Genomic DNA, 20,650 nt, shown 5'->3' on the forward strand with positions numbered 1-20,650 from the left:
CAACACCCTGTGGAGAGTCCTCCAACCTGCTTCAATAGATCTTTCCATTCAGGTCTCTCCTGAGATTTTTGTCTGCATGTCAGAAATCCTGTAGATGTGCCTTTGGGTCGCTTGCCTTTTTTAATTGACTGTTCACCCCCCACTATTCTTTGACATTTTTTTCCAAGGTGAAAGCTTGGATGACGAGTAAATGTTCGACAAGTTTCGGATGTTCCTTCAGAGTTGAAGTTGATCTTCATCATAGCCCGAACCTCCCGCATGACGACGGGGAATGGCAGCGGGCAGGGTATGAACCCGGGTCCGTTGAGCGTCCGTTGACAAACCAGCTCGCATACCGCACGACCAGGCAGCTAATGCCAGCCATGCTGCTGCTATTCTTTTATAATTTATTTGAAAGTCTCTTGGTTTTCCAAAACACCTGCTATTTAATCTTTTGTTTCTCTTGTCACTCTCCTCAAGTGCTGTTAGTCTTTCAGCTGTTTAAAAATTCTACAATGTCATTGTATAAGCATAGTATTGCAGCGATTTAATTTTTTTCTTTTAATTAAGATGACTTTTTTTTTCGAAAGAAATTTTATAATCAAATACAATCAGTGCGTCGCGACATATGCTCTATTACTTAGGATTGTATGTTACTGATAGAGATCTAAAGGCATTGTTTAACTTAACCTAGCGGTCTTCTTATCACCGCTCGAGATCAATATCTCTGTATGACCAGGTACGGCGTTGAACTACCATCGTGGAAACAAAATTATTACATTATCTATATTTGACTTTAATCAAAGTACCGTGATAGTGCTAACATAGTATTAAACTGACAAATATTTATTTGATATAGAAACTTTCAACAGGAGTTAAATCCACTGAGCAAACGGGTGCGTTAGGGAACGTGGAGCCTGTGACTAACTCTCCCCTGGGGAAGAGATTTTCTCAATTGATATGATGACGTAAATACTGATTTCTACACAGTTAGGTTCCATCAGTTTTGGGAAATAGGGCATGAATTTAGTATTCGAACTTTTTTCCTTCAAAATAACAGACTTTCCATAAAAAAAAAATTACCTCCTGCGCCTATCCATATGTTACATCTTGAAGTCAAATTATATGATGTTAATGATTTAAGCCTAATTGTATTTATCTATTGTTGTTACCGCTGTGATTATGATAACGTGTGTGGAACGTCCGAAGTGGATGACAGTGGTCGAGTCTGGAAGAATTGGACAAAACTGCACGTTTTGGATGTAGACAATCTGCATCTCTTTGCTGGTTGAAGTGTTCTTTCTAAACTAAGATTGAGTATTTCACCCATTGGAGGAGAGACTTGTACACACGTTCATGTTGTGGTATTACTGGGCTTAGAATTTAGCTTCGAACTTGGGGGGTTATTGTAGGACGAAGTATTTAACAAAGTGGCGCAGGGCGTAGTGGGTTAAGCAGTCTAGACTACTTTACTTAATCGTGACACATTTGTCCCATGCAGCAAGAGTGTTGAGTGTTTGCGTCAGGTAACATTGATTTCTTCAGGCAACCAAAACTGTAGGTCTCACAGACCTAAATGAGTGCACGCTGAGTGCACCTCCCTCTTTCTTCACCACTCTTAATTCATTTGCTAGCCCTAAGTGAACTCTCCAGTGTGCGAGGTAGACAACAGTGCGTTAGATCGCTCTCCCGCTTTGAAGCATTCAGGTCAAGATTACATTTCTTACATAACTGACAAAGATCAAGTTATCTCGAGCAGCAGCTTTGTCCAATAAAGGAAGGGACTGAAGACCTCCGTAATCTGGTCCAGTTTCAAAAACTAATCGAATGTTACCATTGGTTGAGTTCCTAGCGTTCAGTTATTTTATGGGAAAGTTGTATGAACATTTGCTCGGCTTGAGTTTTTCTCCATTATTTTTAATGTCCTCTCCCTCCCCCCATGTGCATCTCAAGTAAATTAACATGAAATGAGCGTTGGCAAACACACACACAAATATAGAGTGTCTTTTAAAGTTAGGGTTACACAAATGGGCCTAAGCAGCCTAAGCCGAACGGATCAAGTAAGCTTTCTGTTACATAGCAACGGACACGCCCAAGTCAGATGCCTTAGAAACAAAAACAAATTAGCAACGAAACAAATTTTATTTACAGCTCTCCGCCAAATTCAAAGAAATAATTCAATGGGAGAAAAAAAGAATACATAATAAAACACAGATCTCTTTCTCGCTTCGTGTAATTAAAAACAAACAAACAGCTAAGACTAAAACATGGGAAAGGGGAAGTTGATGTATCTCCATAGGGTGCACTGAAAATGCAACATAAAATACATTTCTTGTGGTCTTGGATTACCTACTGTCAGACAAAGTATGCACCAAACATCTGCAATCTGACAAACAGAACAAACTATGCCACGGGTTGCAATACTAGATATATAATAAGGCTTGTCTTCGAGTCCTGAGATTAGTGAGGAGTGCAGTATTTCCCATGGCTACGCAGCCCCAACTGTGACCTACATATTTTGCCACACTCAGGGCATAACCATTGTCCGCAGGTGGTCGATTTAGATTCTTTTCGCCGTCTGCGTTTGTCCTCGGCAGCGGATTTTCTTTTGGTCTCAAATGTGTATCCCGCGGCCTTCGTGAGTGACCTCCAGCTGTCTCGTTCTGGGGCCGCATGCAGCCAGGTGTTCTCTTCTTTGTCAGCCAAGGAAAGTTGACGCCTAATCTGGTCTTTGAAGCGTTTCCGTGGGACGCCTCTGTTGTCGACCAGCATTTAGCTCATCAAAAAAAGACTGCCTTTAGCATACGTTCGTCTCCCATACGGGATACGTGCCCTACCCAACGTAACTGTTGGACCATAAGAAGTCCCTCTATAGTCTATACTGTCAATACCGGCGTTCGCAAGGACATCGCTGTGCGGTCCTGCCACCGTATGTCCATGATGGAGCGCAAGCATCTTTGGTGGAAGCGCTCAAGAAGTCTTAGTTGTTTTCTGTTTATATGTATTTAGTATACTTTTTGCTTTGAATTTTAAATTGTCGAATCTAATATCATCTTTGGGTCTGGTTAAAAGTCTGCATGTGATGTGTGGAAAATGAAGTGCATATATATGTGTTTGTGTATATATATTGTTATAAACCTGGTGGTGGCACAGTTGGGGGTAGTGGTGTGAGTGTAGTCAGCCGATGCAAATCGCCCCAGGCCAGCGCTAGACGAGCGGTCAACCGTGACGAGTTACGACGATCGGCCGAGACGAGTTAACAACATGAAGGTTCGAGTAGGATCGGCGTCGTGAACAGAGCTCAGGAGCGTCCCAGAATGGTCGAGCGACGTTCTGTCCGGTTCTAGAAGGCCAGTAGGGACCCTATATAAAGAGCGGAGGTGTCGCAGTCAAGACAGTCGAGAAAAGGGGCTCAATACAGCACGGTTCAGAAAGCGGGTTCACGACAGGAGTTCAGAACACGGTCGACTACAGCACAGTTCAACGATGTGGTTCTGTACGGAGCATTACGACGGTTCAGTGCGGAGTACTGTCAAGTACAGTTGAGACGAACGGCGTCTTGATCTTGGTCTGTGATCGAGTCCGACACAACGAGCCTAGTGTGTGAAGTCAGTCCCGAACTGTTGAACCCAGTGCAAGCCCGGAACGAGACGGAGAGGCCAGTGCAAGACTTGATACAGCGGAACGGTGTTATCGGAGAGATATTTGTTATCGCAGAGCTATTCTACGTGCTGCCAATTGTACAGTATTGGCTGTTATTTATGGACATTAAACCTTTACGTTATTTTGGAGCCCTGACTTGTCAAGTTCTTTAAGTTGGTGGTGTATGGTGCAGTTTGCAGAGAGCCTGGATAGTGAGATTCGTAACAATATATATATATATATATATATATATATATATATATATATATATATATATATATATATATATATATATATATATATATATATATATATATATATATATATATATATTACATAGTTCGTCCATCGTGGTTGGACAACTACTTTCGTCCTTCAGGGGGCTGAAGCTTTGCACTGGGGCTTTGTGCCTCATCACCTGGTTGGTGAGACTTTCTTTTTTAAGGATTCTAGAGTCTTCCGTTTATTCAGACCTGGCCTGTCCATCGCAAATGAGACTGCATCAGGACTGTCTGGATGCTTAGCAGACCCGGTTTTAGGAGAACTTCAGTGTCTGGTAGGCCTATTTTGTCTTGAGATGTATATCTACAACAACCGCTGCCATTCATACTAGTAGCTTACACCAATTGATGTGTCTTGAGCAGTTAGTTTAGGCCCCTAGTGTCTCTCCCCCCTTTGACATGATGAAACAATGAAATCTATATAATCTTTAATTAATCAATAGGCCTGCCATGCCAAGTGCACGAGAAAGTTAATTCATACATGGACAAAAGAGGAGACTATTTTTTTTTCCAATGACGTGAGCAGTCGTGAGCGTGAGTTTGAGAGCCATTGGCTTAAGCTAGCACTGTTTTACTGTTGGTCGGTTGCTCTGGACACGTGGCTGTGATTACATTTTAAACACGACGACGTCGAGTCATCGTCAACTTGTTCCGGGAAATCCCAGTTGGGTTAAGCTTGTGGCAAAATCTCACCAATGGAAGTGAAAGATTTAATGCATGTGATTTTTTAAGCTAATCAAAAACAAGGGTTTTACTAAGCATCTATTTATAGAACCTGGTGCAATCGTTTTCACCTCAACATTTTTTCTAAACTTCATTGAGAGAGCACGAAGATCAAGATCTAGCCTAGCAACGAAAGCGATTTATACTTTTTTTTGCGGATTTTAGCAAAAATTATTTGTGTAAACAAAAGCAAAATGACGCTTCCAGACACAATGGACAAAGAAAACACTACAGAAACAAGGTAAATTACTTTAATAACTTTATTTTTCTTATCATTTTCGCTAACCCGAATGACGGTAACCTACTTTCACTAACTTTTCATGCAGTGTCTAGTCTAGTCTGGCCAATTCTAGTAGACTCATGTCTCTACCGGCGCATTAAAGTTACATCAGAATCTTATGTAATGTCAGTGATAGTCAAAGTCTAGATCTATTAATCTATTTATCAGTCTAATCTAGAATATCACACATCCCTAAGACAGACCATGCTTACTAATTACTAGATCTAGATCTAGTAGATCAGACTTTTTTTTTAAAAGACTGGGAAGTGTAAATGTAGATCTAAATCTTTAAAATCTTAGTCTGATAAATCTAGAATTTATTTCCAGATAAAATTTCAGTGATACTAATCATGCACTAGTCACTAATGTGACTATATCACTTGATTTATATAGATCTAGATTCTAGATCTAGATGTATGTGCAGATATTTGGCTTGGCCATTTGTTAAGCTGTGTAAAGATACATTTTAAAATATTTTAAATATATATTTATATAAGAGTATGATAAAGATATGAATGTCATTAGTTTTTTCTCCCCATGCCAGTGTATTGTGATTGATATGGTGGCAAACTAAAATAAAGCAAAGTTACCCCTTCATACTGTGAGATCTGTCTATACTATACAGCAGATGATGTAAAATCTGTTTCTGTTGCTAACTATGACCAACTTCTTTTACTTTTCCCCAACTAATGCCAATACCCATTAAAGCTTGGTGGCCTCAGAGGCATGATAACAAAATAAAAAATTCCAGCCTTCACTTAGAATAGAACCTGGGATCCCCCGATTCAGAAACCAAACACTTTATCACTCAGCCACTGCGCCTCCTTAGCAAACAATATAATGTCATCAAATTGTTCCATACTAACAATATTTAAACATGACCTTTTTTAAAAATTATTATTATTAGTGTCTTTGTGTGTTTTTCTATTTAAAAAAAAAAAAAGGTTTTTGTGAAAATACTATTGCCCTTCTAGTATCATGGAATCATAACCAATGTAAATCATTTTGCATTAGGCAGTAGTTGAATATATTGTTTATAGTATTGTTAAAAAAATATTATATCTTAAATACTAATTTTTTTACTCTAGAAAACTCAAGGTGATGGGCCTGACGCTAAGAGCATGCATTAAGCAAGCTTTAAGAAGACATGGACTAACATGTGGGATGAAAGCTTGCGGAGAGCTTCTCCATAGGTCAGTGTTTTATTGTAAAATAAGAAAAACAAATAGAGATATCATTAATTTATTGCTAAGCATTTACTAAACCCTGTCAAGAACAATTACACAATTTGATATTTTATTCCTACAATATTGTTTTATAATATAAATCTTTTATAGTTATATAATGAGACCTATATCATGTGATGATTGACACAAATGGGTGATTCAGCAAAATACTTTGGTTCTTTCTAGAAGTAGGTCAAAGTTCTTGTATAGCTTCCCATTGGAAGTATGTGGGGCTTCCAAACATGAAAAAATGAATTATAATCTGAACAAAATAATGCAATTGCTTTGCTCTTTCTACTTTTTCCAATGTTTTCTCATGGAATTGTAAATAGGAAAATATTTAACAAAGTTTTAATTTTCATTTATTTTTTTTCTAGTGCACCAAGTACTGTCATGATGTGCCTCCTACCTGACAGTCGGCACAATGTCAGCGTCCACATCAACCAGACCCTGATAGAAGCCTTCTGTCGTGAGAACAATATTCTCACTATCCATGTGAAGGATGACAGCAAGCTGCAGATGCTACTGCACAAGCTGTCTGATGGCAGGCATGGTTCTAGGATTAATGGAAAGTCTGATGACAGCAGCTGTTTACTAATACAGGTGAGGGTTTTTTTTTCTGGGCATATCTTTAATAATAATTAATTAATCATTAACAATAAATGTGTGTTTTTAACAATTAGCATATATTTTAAAGAGAAAAAAGTAAAAACAAAAAAATTCAGTTTCCTTATAACTCCTTGAAAATTAAGGCTTGCTAGAATGCTGACAAATAAAGTTTTAAGGCTACTTGTACCTGGGGTCTCAACAATTACAAATTTGAAGATGCCCCTAAATTTACCTAGTTATAAATTGTTAACCATAAATTACATTTATATACATGTGTATGATGTTAATTATGAAATAAAATAAACCGAACTGCTTGATTAAGATTTTTTGTTTTATTTGTAGGTACCCAAAAGAGGACCTAGTAAAGAAGATCAATTGCTGTGCCAATATTTTGAAGAAATGCTCAAACAAACTTATCCACTGCCTCACTTAACATTACCAGATTGATCTTTATTGTATCTGCCTGATATGAATCTAAAATACAAAAAAAGGTAAATAGACACATAAAGATTATGAAAATAGATTGATGTTCATCACTACATATAATTGTTGTTGATTTCTTATACGTTAATCAAAGTGGTGAAATGTTTCTCATAAATTCTCTCAGCTAATGTGAAAAAAAAAAAGTAATCTTTCACTTTTTGATGTAAGCTACTTTTCTCCCCAGACTGACATGTCAAGTCAGCAGTGTAAATGAATGTCTCTGAACACTGTACAAAATCAGTTTCATCCTAATCATTGAGCTAATGTTGGTTTGGTGCAGCCTTGAGATTGTGCCTGGTCAGAGTTATGGACACAGATTCATCTTGAAGATAAAAACTTTCTAGCATCGTGCAGAAAGTCAATAGTTACAATCCTAATTATCAAAATCAACACATTATTGAATAGTGATCACAAACATGTTTTTGCTTTTATGCTAGTGATATTTTTGTTACAAGTTTCCATGTTCTGATATATTGTTACATACTGCCATGTTCTGATTTATTGTTCTCTGATTTATTGTGCAGGGTTACATGCAACTGTATTTAATACTTCATTCTCTACATAGGCTTGAAGATTCTGTCAAAGAATAGTATAGGTTTTATTTCTGAAACAGTTAGTTAAAGTACACTTTATGCTGTACTTGAGAATGTGAATCACATTTTGTTGCCCACAAGCTATAATTATATTCTGTTCCATTTGTTGTTTCACAATGATGTCTTGAACTTGTTTCTTATGTTGGATAATGTTCTAGTTTTGTTAAATCATGTAAAAAAAAATTGTAAATAGTGTACATTATCTATTAGTTTGGCTTGTTGAATTTAAGTTTATTGTGCTGAATTAACTTGCTTAAACATTGATTCAGTTGTATTGACCTTATTTATAATAAACTTTTGTTATATCTATACAATTGTTTTTCAAATTATGTTTTGATTGACAGTCATGTTCATCTATTAAACAAGAAGTATTTGAAATGGTAAATATATATATATATATATATACTATATTTGTTAGTATACCTGTGCATAGTATTGTACTTTACATTGGTGTTTGCAATTCATGGACTATCCAGCACCAATACATTGAAACATTTAGGTGTGTTTGGTCATCAACTAGTTACTATGAAATAAATTGTGTGCTTTATACATGATTCTGAAATTTTAGACACATTAAAAAACTAACACTTAAGAATTAAAAAGTTAAAAGAAACTCAAAGCTTAAAATACAAATCACAGTTCTAAAAAACAATAATTAAAGGGAGGCAATCTGTCTTTATTTGATATAATTAGTGGCATGATAATTGCATGTGATAGTGACTCACATTGTCTATTAATTTATATTGTGCGCAGAGACTCTTGCTCTCAAGACTTTTGTCAGTTAGTAAGTATTAATTATCAGCAGTTACTATACCACAGCAAAGCTAGATAGCTCAGCTTATTCCTGGCAATCGACATGATGGTTCAACTATTCCCAGCATTGAAAGCATACTTTCCTGATTGTAGATTAGCCAACAATGTTGATCAAGATTTTTTTTTTAAAGACCAATTTGTCAGAAGTTTATTTGTACTTTGTGTATTCACTGATGTCAGTATTTTAGGTAAAAATTGCAGCCATTTAAGAGAATAAAAGTTTGTTCTGAAGGTTCACAAAACAAAAGTGAGCAAACATGATAAGTAAAAGTTTTCTTTTATTGAAGGTGGAAAAAAAATGCTAAGAAAGCTATGAACAGGAATGCAAGGCATGTGACACACAAAGCTGCATTGAATATTTGAAAAATGGATGGCACCCTTTGAGAAATTCAAGGGCTAGCCATTGATCTACTGCCATGCAGGAAAGAGGTATTGATGTGAAGGTTATTCAATTGTTTGACCAATGGGCAGTACTGCAATTTGAAATAATTTGCAGGACAGAAAGACAAAACATTTTTGACAAGCTTCTCCGTGACCAGTAGTGCGGGCTACTACAAAACTATTCTAATGAAACTTTAAACTTAATACTCAGAGAGCCTATAATTTACTATATGTTTAATAAAATAAAGAGAAGTCCACTTTTTAAAGTTTATTTTGTCTTACTTTTGTTCTTCTTTGTATAGCATTGTCCTATTTTGTCATTCTTTGGGCATGTAGGTGTCTGGTAACCCTACGTAGATCTGAAGCTTACTGAAAGTGTGCATTTAAAAAAAAAGTCACAATCTAAAAATGAACAAGGGGAGAACACCTGATTTTTTTTCAACATTTTTATTTTCATCAATAATACATGTCCTCAAACATTTGATCATCAAACACAAGATTAAAACAATTGGACTTTACTAGATATTTCTCTGAAAAATTTACTTTAAGAAAAACTTTTTATTTTATCAACAATAACACTGCTATTATTATTCATATATATCCATGTAATTGATAACCAAATAAACAGTAGATGAATGCATCTCACACATTTGGTAGGAGTAAGCTTTACCTAGCTTAGATAGATTGTCACTGCCTTGACTATTTTTTTTTAACAATCAAAATATTGACAATATATGACAAATTCTAAGCCCAACAACTTATGATTAAGTCTCTCAAAACCATTATTATTACAATGATGTACTACTGTTTGAGAAATACAAAACACATAATGCAAATCGAAAGACTTCAATGAAAAAATATTTTCTCTTTACAACATTTTATTTACATGGGTGTAACTCTGTAATTTCAAAATATTGCACACTTATGAGATATTAAATAGCAATCTTGAAAGTGGTCTTAACAAAATACACAAGTTTTATTAATGAATCAGAATAACATATTTTTTCTGAGAATCATTCAATTACACTATCCCCACAGATAGTGCCAAGTGGGGAAAGATCTACTATTTTATCATTTAAGGCATTCAGCTTATACACATGGTCTAGTTTAACATGCAAAAAGGTAACTATGCAGTTAAATAAGTTTCACTGTACAAAAGGTTAACTCTGGAGTTTAAGTAAAAAAAACCCAACAAACTTTCCTATGATAATATTGTCAAAAAAAAAACAACACAACAACATTGAGACTTCACTTTCAAAGGCTACCTATTATTTCAATGCCCCACACTTTTACTAGTTCATTTAAGAAGCTTTTTTAAAAAATTAATTAAAGAATGAACATTAAATATTTTTTTAGTAGATTGGTTTACGGAACTCCACACAGTTTCATCAATAAATAATACCTAAAACTAAATCTCAAAACAAACAAAAAATCCCCATCACTACTTCAAAGCTTAGCATTTTGAAAATCTTGCTTCCATAAAAATTCTTCCTTATACATGTTTCCAATAGAGCAGCTGTTCTTGCAGGTGTAGATGCACAAAGTTCCCCAATCCAAACTAGCATCCAGTCGATCAACAGCAAGATAATTTAACAACTGTGGCATGACCTACGAAAAAGATATGTAACAATTATTGACTAACAAATTTGCCCTGGTTAATTTCATTAGCTGTTGATGGCAAATTAATTAATGATTTAATTATTTTCACTAGATTTATGAGGTACTTGGTTAGGACTGGTTTAAATTAATGAGATTCTGGTTAAAAAACAGAACAATAAATAGTTTTTAAAATAATTCCTTAGTAAGAGTACTCTCGACTCTTTCTTACAATACTTTTATGTTGGCCTATTAAATTTACACATGGACTTGTGAAGGTTTTAATTGAGATTCAAGATAATATTGTGTTTTGTTTTAAAAAAAATATTGAATTAATAATTGAAAGCCAAGCATAGTTTATGATTTTTTTTTTTAATTTGATTTTTAATTATTTAAATTTGACTTTTAAAACAACATAAATCATGGATCACAAAAGGTCCACTAACCTGAAACTCAAATATCCTTGGGGCACCACATGAACAATTTGGAATATCTGACTGAGTTGGTTGATGAGTCGAGGACACCCACAAGGGAACACCACATCTTTCATAACGTAAAACCTGTCAAGAAAGAGGCAACATAAATATGTGACACTGTAATTATAGAGAGCATTTAATAATTCATACAAACAAGTGGCGTTTTGGGTTTATTCAGCAGCTTCATTTTCTAAACTGATAAACATTTTGTTTACACTTTACCAACATTGATAGATAAGTGTTTTTATTCAGTGAGTACGGCCTCACAAAATCTAAAACACATAAAATGTAGCCAGGTATGTAAATACATTAAAATAAGAAATTTATCTAGGGTACTAGACTAAAATAAATCACCTGCGTTGGCTCAGATCCAATGCGTCTTTTGAATTTCAAAAATATCTTATCATCTTCTGTCTCAGCTGTGGCAGATTTTTCTAGTTCTTCTGCTTGGTACTTGCCTTCCAGCCCCTGTAGCTGCGGTGATCTCATTAGCCGCTCATATTCCATAAGACGTTCTTCCTCGCTCTTACTGTTGTTACTATCACCCTCTGAGTATTCCTCTTCTTCAGTCACTAGTTCAAACTCTTTAAACAGAAGTCCTGAAGCAGATTTGTAGTCTTCTGGGTTGAAACAAAAGTAAAATGAATTAGAAGTCTTGTACTAAAGAAGGCTTGGAATCTTCACAAAGTATAACAAAAGTCATCTAATTGAGTTATTTATTTTAAAAAATGTTGTCCTTGAATCTACTATGAAAGGGTTTGCAACTAATATATATATATATATATATTAAATTCTTCCAGTGAGGAGGCATTTATCTTAGGGTATCAAATACAAACTGTTCTATGTCTGTATATGTTGTTAAACAAGTTTTTCTTCTAGTCACCATATAATATCTAGATGTCACTAGTTACTAGTAGTAGCATTCAATGAGGATAATCTCTCGCATTCATCATTTATAAAGCGTGTGTCAAGTGTATAGCAGTATCATACATAGCTCTTATATCTTTTTTAATTAGTCAACAGTTTTATTGGAGCAGCTTCTCTAATTTACCAAACTGTGGCTATGTAGTATTATCACGCTAAACTTGATTTCAAGTTTTCTCTTTTTAATTATATGGCGGAAAACAGATTTCCTATTGAAAATGCATTTTTGTAGTTCAACATTCATTTTCTACATAAAATAGACCATCCATGTAAAATTTGCTTTACTGGTGGATAGATCTATGTTTATGGAAGCTTCATTAGCAAAATGTTTTTGAAATACGTTTTTATAATGAATTTGTGCGTTTGTGAATACCGGCAAGTATGCAAAAAACAATGGACAAGATTTACTTTAAGATTTATGTGCTCCCGTTTCAAAAGGTAAGAAACATATTTTTTCTATATTATCTATGTATAAAATACACACTTACTATTTAAAAATGGTTGCTACACGCATAAAAGAAAAAAAAAAGTGAAAGAAATGGTTTGTTTGTCCTAAATTTTGAAAAAAATAGTCCTGACATCATGTCCTATTTTTATCCATCGCCAAATACCCTGTACATTATTTTTAAAATAACATTTAAAAATGATCGATTTTAGTTTTAAAATACATCTTTTTTTATTTCAGTAATAATAATGTATTATTATTTTTATTTTTGGTTATTTAAAAAAATATATTTTTGTTTAAATCTCGTTTTTTTTTTAACCAATCGGAATGTCTAACGCCAAAATCGAAGGTCAACCAAATTTTTTCAACGTGTGTTTTAAAAAAGTTATTCACTCAGAGAAACTCCGAGAGGCAACATATAGCAAAGGCAATAGCTGAGCTTAGATAGTACAGACAGTTTAGTTTAGAATATTAACTTCTTAGGTAATTTTTATGCTTTAGAAAGGTCATTATTTTACGCCATAGACTGTAACAACGCGTACGTATGCGAGCGAGCGCCCGGTGAGGAAAACACTCGTTTTGATATTAGATCTAATCTAGATCTTGAGACTATGATATTATTATTTCTAGACTCTAGATCTACTATATACATTTCTATTCTATAACTATATCTATTCTAGATCTAGAACATCAAAATTTAACATTATATTAGATTTGATTAGATCTAGAGTCTAATTCTAGCGATACCACGATAGCCATCGCGTAATTGCGTACCGTACTGTATTTCTTCTATTAAATTGTCTACCACTGACATTTATGTTTAAAAAGTCATAATCTAGTTATTATTTTAATTTAGACTCATCTAGTAATTGCGATACTTGTGTAATCTAGTAGATCTATAAGTAAGACTAGACTTAGACATCGTTACTCGCCAGTCAATCAACAAAGTCGCGAGCTTGCCGTAGGTCTACATCTACTGTAGGTTATTTCTTCTATTGTATTGACTAGATTTTTTTAGATTTAGATCTAAATTAATCTAGATCTGTAAATTAAGGACCAGATTTAAACCATTACCATATTTTTAAATTAATCTAGCGAAATGCTTAGACTTTGATCGATGTCTAGATCTTGAATAATCTTGATTAAATACTAGATCCATTCTCTAGAGTTAGGGTTAGAGCGTCTTTTAAAAATCTAGATCTAGATCTACAAGAACTTAAATCTTAAATTAAAAGGCTTCTAATGTAATGCACAAATTGTAAGACAAATTTCCATACGGACAATATTATAAAGATTATTATTATTACCTTTTTCAGATTCTTGAGAGCATGTTTGCTTGTGACCAGCTTTCCAATCAAAAAGCTGATGTTCTTTGCTGCAGTATGGAGTTCTTTTACATTGGGAGCACTTCTTATTTCCTTTGATACCACAGACATAGCATAGAGATTGAAGTTTAGCAGCATTTGGGAAACTGTCCATGTTTTCATCATCACGCAATTCTTCATTTGGTGGATCACTGCTAAAGAAGCTATTTACGAGTGATAGTTGTGATCTTAATATTTTAAAGTTGCTACCATCATCCGGTGAACAACAGGAGGCTTTGGGACAAATAAAAACAAAAATAGTCCGGTGAAAAGTATCGTCTCTTATTTGTAATGGAGCGTAAACTTGCATTAGGAAAATCAACATGCCTTTACATTTCATACATTGTAAGTTTTCTGATTCAGGTATTGGGCTAAGAGACAACCAGGAAGGTTTACCTCCGACTTTACTAGGGAAAAAATGACTTCTCAATAAGCGTAAATCTGTATCTTCTTCAATAAAACCAAGTTTTACACTATTTTCAAACGTGGAGTCCGCCATCATTGTTTACGAAATATAAGTCGAAAATGGGAACAAGAATTAATGGGACTTAACCTATTAAACATAGCTGCACAAACCTATATATCTAGGAAAATGGTTTTCTTCATACCGAAAGGGTATTAGCCGCTATTAGTTTTGTGTGGTCTGTCTGTCCGTCCCGTTTAGATCTCGTAAACTAGAAAAGATATTGAAAATCCGACATCATGATATTTTAGAGCTTTCAAAGTGCTGATGCAACGGCTACCTATTTTCTTTTCTGAAGCGAAAAACAATTTTTAAAATCAACTATGCAAGCAGTTATTTTCATAAAATTACACCATTTTTACAACTATCACTGTTAAAAGTAAAAAAAAACAACAACATGGGAGATTAACTAGCAAGAAGAGTCGACATTTATCATATTTTCAAAATATTTATGCAAACGGTTTTAGATTTTTTGTCAAAAAGTGTTTTTTTTTTTTTCAAAATTGTATTACTTAGTTATTTAATTTCATTGACAAAAAAAAAGTTTACTTTTTTAAAGAGAAAAAAATCTTTTTAGTATGCATATAAATGGATATAATTTAAAACAACAATTATTAAGTAGTGTTTCACATTATACTCAATGTAGTGACAATTGTCACAATCTGAAACTTCTAAAGAGAAAAGTTTTTTGTTTTTTTTTATTATATTTGTTGACGCTTTGAATGCGAGATTAGCGCTTTACAAAACAATTAGATCAATTAGATAATCATTCAATAACATCAGTTAGACCAGGTTCACATGTAACTTCACCTATCCCTTAATCTGTTGGGGCACCACACAAGATCTGTCAACCATCTTTCTCCATTCCTCTCTGTCCTTTGTCTATGGTAGAATTTTATTCACTGACAAGCCTGACCCTTCTTTGAAGTTGTCTTCGCAACGCTTTCTCAGTCTTCCTCTTCCTCTTCTTCCTGGTACTGTTCCCTGAAGGTCTTTGAGAGCCCTGAGGACCTTGTGATGTGGCCATAGAGTTTGAATTTACGTTTTTCTTTTGACAGTGGTCAGCAGATCATCATGGGGTCTGTCACGAGTAGTTTGGACAAATGTATTTGACTTTCTCCCTACTCTGTTTTTTTTTTCTCTACTCGTAAACCTTTTTTTTTTCTTGTTGAACTTTTTAGTATGCAATCTTATCTTATAAAATACAAGAGCACGTTGATTAGAGACTTACAATCTATGGAAGCAGGTTTCAATTATTGATTCTCTCAAAATTGCATTGCATCCGATGGCCTCCTTCAGTGGGGGAGCGAGTATGTTTTTCTCATAGAGCTAGCTGACTAATTGTGTCTCTCAAAAATAATGTACAAATAGAATTCTTTTCAAATGTTGGTTTTTAATCATTTGTATTTTTGTTTACAATTTAAGAATGTCTCTTACAAAGAAAGCTAAATAAGGACATTATCAAAATTATCATTTTCTTTTACCCCTAACCCCAATCAATCTTATCTTACACTTTCTGGCTTACGCAGGAATTCAAACACTGGAGGTTGGTCCAATGCACACATGCGCAGTGTGATGGAAATGTGGAATGGTGCGAAGTTCAATAAAAGGAACAAGAAAGGAGAAGAAGTCAATAGATTATGGAGATGTTTTGTATTTATGAGGCGCGGTGGCTGAGCGTTAAAGCGCTTGATTTCCAAACCGAAGTTCCCGGGTTCGAATCCTGGGATTTTTTTTTATTTCGGAATCTTTGGTCGCCTCTGAGTCCACCCAGCTCTATTGGGTAGGCCTACATGACATTAGTGGGGGAAAAGTAAAGGCGGTTGATCGTTGTGCTGGCCACATGACACCCTTGTTAACCGTAGGCCACAGAAACAGATGACCTTATAGACCACGTGGTCTGAATAGGGGAACTTTACTCTTTATGTTTTGTATGTATTGACCTAACCCCCCCCCCCCCGCCCGGTAATGGAGATATTGGGAAATTCGAGTCCTACAAGTTCTAGACTATATTTTGTAATCATGCGAATACCGCGGGATCAATCACCATACTGGGCAAATGAAATATGAATGTTTATTTTAATATATTAATTGACCAATTTGAACGTAAATTAGGAATTGGAACACAACTAAAAAAATTCTCATACATATATGAAAATATGGTCAACAAATTTGTTAACTTTTTGAGCAGTGATCTAAAGCCAACGAATTTGTATGTCCTCAAGGAATGTGTATGTCCTCAAGGAATGTTGTAGTGTCCTAGTTAAGTTTAGCGATTATGTTAGTTTTGTAAATAATTATATTGTGTATTGTTTTTAGCGACGGTAAAAGTAGTGACGCAGTAAAACAGACGAATGACGTTGCAGAATTCGGGTACATGATAGGAGAAGAATATGTCTAGGGCTTGTAGAATTATGGATATTGAACAGACTGCTAATTAAACGACGGACATATAGACAAGATGATTATACCCATCTGTAAATAAACATCAGCTGAATTCTTCATAAGTTTAATCAAGTATGTTATAGTTAATTGTTGTGTCCCTTTGATGTTTTCGGACTTGCATTAGACTAAGTGAAGTAGTGTAAGACAACACACACAACCCAAGCCAGGACACTGTATATGTCCTCAAGGAATTTGTATGTCTTATAATAAAAACTTTATATCAATTAATCTTTATGATGACCTGCAAAAAAAAAAAAATGAACGCTGCTACTAAACATTGCCATTGAGAAGATTTGGACTCGACGTTACCAACAGATGGGGAAAGCAGCCACTTCAGATGTTATACTTACCTCAGGACAAGCAGCCACTTCAGATGTTATACTTACCTCAGGACAAGCAGCTACTTCAGATGTTATACTTACCTCAGGACAAGCAGCTACTTCAGATGTTATACTTACCTCAGGACAAGCAGCTACTTCAGATGTTATACTTACCTCAGGACAAGCAGCTACTTCAGATGTTATACTTACCTCAGGACAAGCAGCCACTTCAGATGTTATACTTACCTCAGAACAAGCAGCCACTTCAGATGTTATACTTACCTCAGGACAAGCAGCTACTTCAGATGTTATACTTACCTCAGGACAAGCAGCTACTTCAGATGTTATACTTACCTCAGAACAAGCAGCCACTTCAGATGTTATACTTACCTCAGGACAAGCAGCCACTTCAGATGTTATACTTACCTCAGAACAAGCAGCCACTTCAGATGTTATACTTACCTCAGGACAAGCAGCTACTTCAGATGTTATACTTACCTCAGGACAAGCAGCTACTTCAGATGTTATACTTACCTCAGGACAAGCAGCTACTTCAGATGTTATACTTACCTCAGAACAAGCAGCCACTTCAGATGTTATACTTACCTCAGGACAAGCAGCTACTTCAGATGTTATACTTACCTCAGAACAAGCAGCCACTTCAGATGTTATACTTACCTCAGAACAAGCAGCCACTTCAGATGTTATACTTACCTCAGGACAAGCAGCTACTTCAGATGTTATACTTACCTCAGAACAAGCAGCTACTTCAGATGTTATACTTACCTCAGGACAAGCAGCCACTTCAGATGTTATACTTACCTCAGGACAAGCAGCCACTTCAGATGTTATACTTACCTCAGGACAAGCAGCCACTTCAGATGTTATACTTACCTCAGGACAAGCAGCTACTTCAGATGTTATACTTACCTCAGGACAAGCAGCTACTTCAGATGTTATACTTACCTCAGGACAAGCAGCTACTTCAGATGTTATACTTACCTCAGAACAAGCAGCCACTTCAGATGTTATACTTACCTCAGGACAAGCAGCTACTTCAGATGTTATACTTACCTCAGAACAAGCAGCCACTTCAGATGTTATACTTACCTCAGAACAAGCAGCCACTTCAGATGTTATACTTACCTCAGGACAAGCAGCTACTTCAGATGTTATACTTACCTCAGAACAAGCAGCCACTTCAGATGTTATACTTACCTCAGGACAAGCAGCCACTTCAGATGTTATACTTACCTCAGGACAAGCAGCCACTTCAGATGTTATACTTACCTCAGGACAAGCAGCCACTTCAGATGTTATACTTACCTCAGAACAAGCAGCCACTTCAGATGTTATACTTACCTCAGGACAAGCAGCCACTTCAGATGTTATACTTACCTCAGGACAAGCAGCCACTTCAGATGTTATACTTACCTCAGGACAAGCAGCCACTTCAGATGTTATACTTACCTCAGGACAAGCAGCCACTTCAGATGTTATACTTACCTCAGGACAAGCAGCCACTTCAGATGTTATACTTACCTCAGAACAAGCAGCCACTTCAGATGTTATACTTACCTCAGGACAAGCAGCCACTTCAGATGTTATACTTACCTCAGGACAAGCAGCCACTTCAGATGTTATACTTACCTCAGGACAAGCAGCCACTTCAGATGTTATACTTACCTCAGAACAAGCAGCCACTTCAGATGTTATACTTACCTCAGGACAAGCAGCCACTTCAGATGTTATACTTACCTCAGAACAAGCAGCCACTTCAGATGTTATACTTACCTCAGGACAAGCAGCCACTTCAGATGTTATACTTACCTCAGGACAAGCAGCCACTTCAGATGTTATACTTACCTCAGGACAAGCAGCCACTTCAGATGTTATACTTACCTCAGAACAAGCAGCCACTTCAGATGTTATACTTACCTCAGAACAAGCAGCCACTTCAGATGTTATACACGCTTGACAAACAAGCAGCCACTTCAGATGTTATACACGCTTGACAAACAAGCAGCCACTTCAGATGTTATACACGCTTGACAAACAAGCAGCCACTTCAGATGTTATACACGCTTGACAAACAAGCAGCCACTTCAGATGTTATACACGCTTGACAAACAAGCAGCCACTTCAGATGTTATACACGCTTGACAAACAAGCAGCCACTTCAGATGTTATACACGCTTGACAAACAAGCAGCCACTTCAGATGTTATACACGCTTGACAAACAAGCAGCCACTTCAGATGTTATACACGCTTGACAAACAAGCAGCCACTTCAGATGTTATACACGCTTGACAAACAAGCAGCCACTTCAGATGTTATACACGCTTGACAAACAAGCAGCCACTTCAGATGTTATACACGCTTGACAAACAAGCAGCCACTTCAGATGTTATACACGCTTGACAAACAAGCAGCCACTTCAGATGTTATACACGCTTGACAAACAAGCAGCCACTTCAGATGTTATACACGCTTGACAAACAAGCAGCCACTTCAGATGTTATACACGCTTGACAAACAAGCAGCCACTTCAGATGTTATACACGCTTGACAAACAAGCAGCCACTTCAGATGTTATACACGCTTGACAAACAAGCAGCCACTTCAGATGTTATACACGCTTGACAAACAAGCAGCCACTTCAGATGTTATACACGCTTGACAAACAAGCAGCCACTTCAGATGTTATACACGCTTGACAAACAAGCAGCCACTTCAGATGTTATACACGCTTGACAAACAAGCAGCCACTTCAGATGTTATACACGCTTGACAAACAAGCAGCCACTTCAGATGTTATACACGCTTGACAAACAAGCAGCCACTTCAGATGTTATACACGCTTGACAAACAAGCAGCCACTTCAGATGTTATACACGCTTGACAAACAAGCAGCCACTTCAGATGTTATACACGCTTGACAAACAAGCAGCCACTTCAGATGTTATACACGCTTGACAAACAAGCAGCCACTTCAGATGTTATACACGCTTGACAAACAAGCAGCCACTTCAGATGTTATACACGCTTGACAAACAAGCAGCCACTTCAGATGTTATACACGCTTGACAAACAAGCAGCCACTTCAGATGTTATACACGCTTGACAAACAAGCAGCCACTTCAGATGTTATACACGCTTGACAAACAAGCAGCCACTTCAGATGTTATACACGCTTGACAAACAAGCAGCCACTTCAGATGTTATACACGCTTGACAAACAAGCAGCCACTTCAGATGTTATACACGCTTGACAAACAAGCAGCCACTTCAGATGTTATACACGCTTGACAAACAAGCAGCCACTTCAGATGTTATACACGCTTGACAAACAAGCAGCCACTTCAGATGTTATACACGCTTGACAAACAAGCAGCCACTTCAGATGTTATACGCTACTTCAGATGTTATACGCCACTTCAGATGTTATACGCCACTTCAGATGTTATACGCCACTTCAGATGTTATACGCTATTTCAGATGTTATACGCTACTTCAGATGTTATACGCTACTTCAGATGTTATACGCTATTTCAGATGTTATACGCTATTTCAGATGTTATACGCTTTACCTCAGGACAAGCTGAA

The 20,650-nt window shown here is 36.1% G+C and overlaps 2 protein-coding genes across 3 annotated transcripts; one reads left to right on the forward strand and one right to left on the reverse strand.

The window, feature by feature from the left end:
• Positions 1-4,684: 4,684 nt before the first annotated feature.
• Positions 4,685-8,130, forward strand: LOC106065674 (growth arrest and DNA damage-inducible protein GADD45 alpha-like). Its single transcript, XM_013224562.2, has 5 exons — positions 4,685-4,866; positions 5,994-6,098; positions 6,509-6,734; positions 7,083-7,231; positions 7,408-8,130. Exons 1-4 carry the CDS (start codon positions 4,820-4,822, stop codon positions 7,185-7,187), a joined length of 483 nt encoding a protein of 160 aa, XP_013080016.1. The 5' UTR covers positions 4,685-4,819; the 3' UTR covers positions 7,188-7,231; positions 7,408-8,130.
• A 959-nt stretch (positions 8,131-9,089) lies between these two features.
• On the reverse strand, positions 9,090-14,348 carry LOC106065682 (programmed cell death protein 2-like). Of its 2 annotated transcripts, none has more exons than XM_056030273.1 (4): positions 13,759-14,348; positions 11,437-11,699; positions 11,053-11,166; positions 9,090-10,618 (listed from the first exon to the last, which is right to left on the reverse strand). In XM_056030273.1, the coding sequence occupies exons 1-4, from the start codon at positions 14,315-14,317 to the stop codon at positions 10,457-10,459; spliced, it is 1,098 nt and encodes a 365-aa protein (XP_055886248.1). In that variant the 5' UTR covers positions 14,318-14,348; the 3' UTR covers positions 9,090-10,456. The 2 variants fall into 2 exon arrangements, with proteins under 2 accessions (XP_055886248.1, XP_013080026.2); XM_013224572.2 differs by having other exon boundaries at positions 9,092-10,618; positions 11,437-11,702.
• Positions 14,349-20,650: the final 6,302 nt, after the last annotated feature.

The sequence above is a fragment of the Biomphalaria glabrata genome, chromosome 5 (assembly GCF_947242115.1).
Source record: "Biomphalaria glabrata chromosome 5, xgBioGlab47.1, whole genome shotgun sequence".
Classification (NCBI taxonomy): Eukaryota; Metazoa; Mollusca; class Gastropoda; family Planorbidae; genus Biomphalaria; species Biomphalaria glabrata.

Bases quoted from the DNA above. Each gene is read 5' to 3' on its own strand.
- LOC106065674 (XM_013224562.2), top strand. From the start codon at position 4,820: ATGACGCTTCCAGACACAATGGACAAAGAAAACACTACAGAAACAAG. The intron at 4,867-5,993 runs GTAAATTACTTT...TTTTTACTCTAG, and splicing joins GAAAACACTACAGAAACAAG to AAAACTCAAGGTGATGGGCC. The intron at 6,099-6,508 runs GTCAGTGTTTTA...TTTTTTTTCTAG, and splicing joins TGCGGAGAGCTTCTCCATAG to TGCACCAAGTACTGTCATGA.
- LOC106065682 (XM_013224572.2), bottom strand. From the start codon at position 14,317: ATGATGGCGGACTCCACGTTTGAAAATAGTGTAAAACTTGGTTTTATT. The intron at 11,167-11,436 runs GTGATTTATTTT...CTTTCTTGACAG, and splicing joins TTGGATCTGAGCCAACGCAG to GTTTTACGTTATGAAAGATG. The intron at 10,619-11,052 runs GTTAGTGGACCT...TCTTTTTCGTAG, and splicing joins CAAGGATATTTGAGTTTCAG to GTCATGCCACAGTTGTTAAA.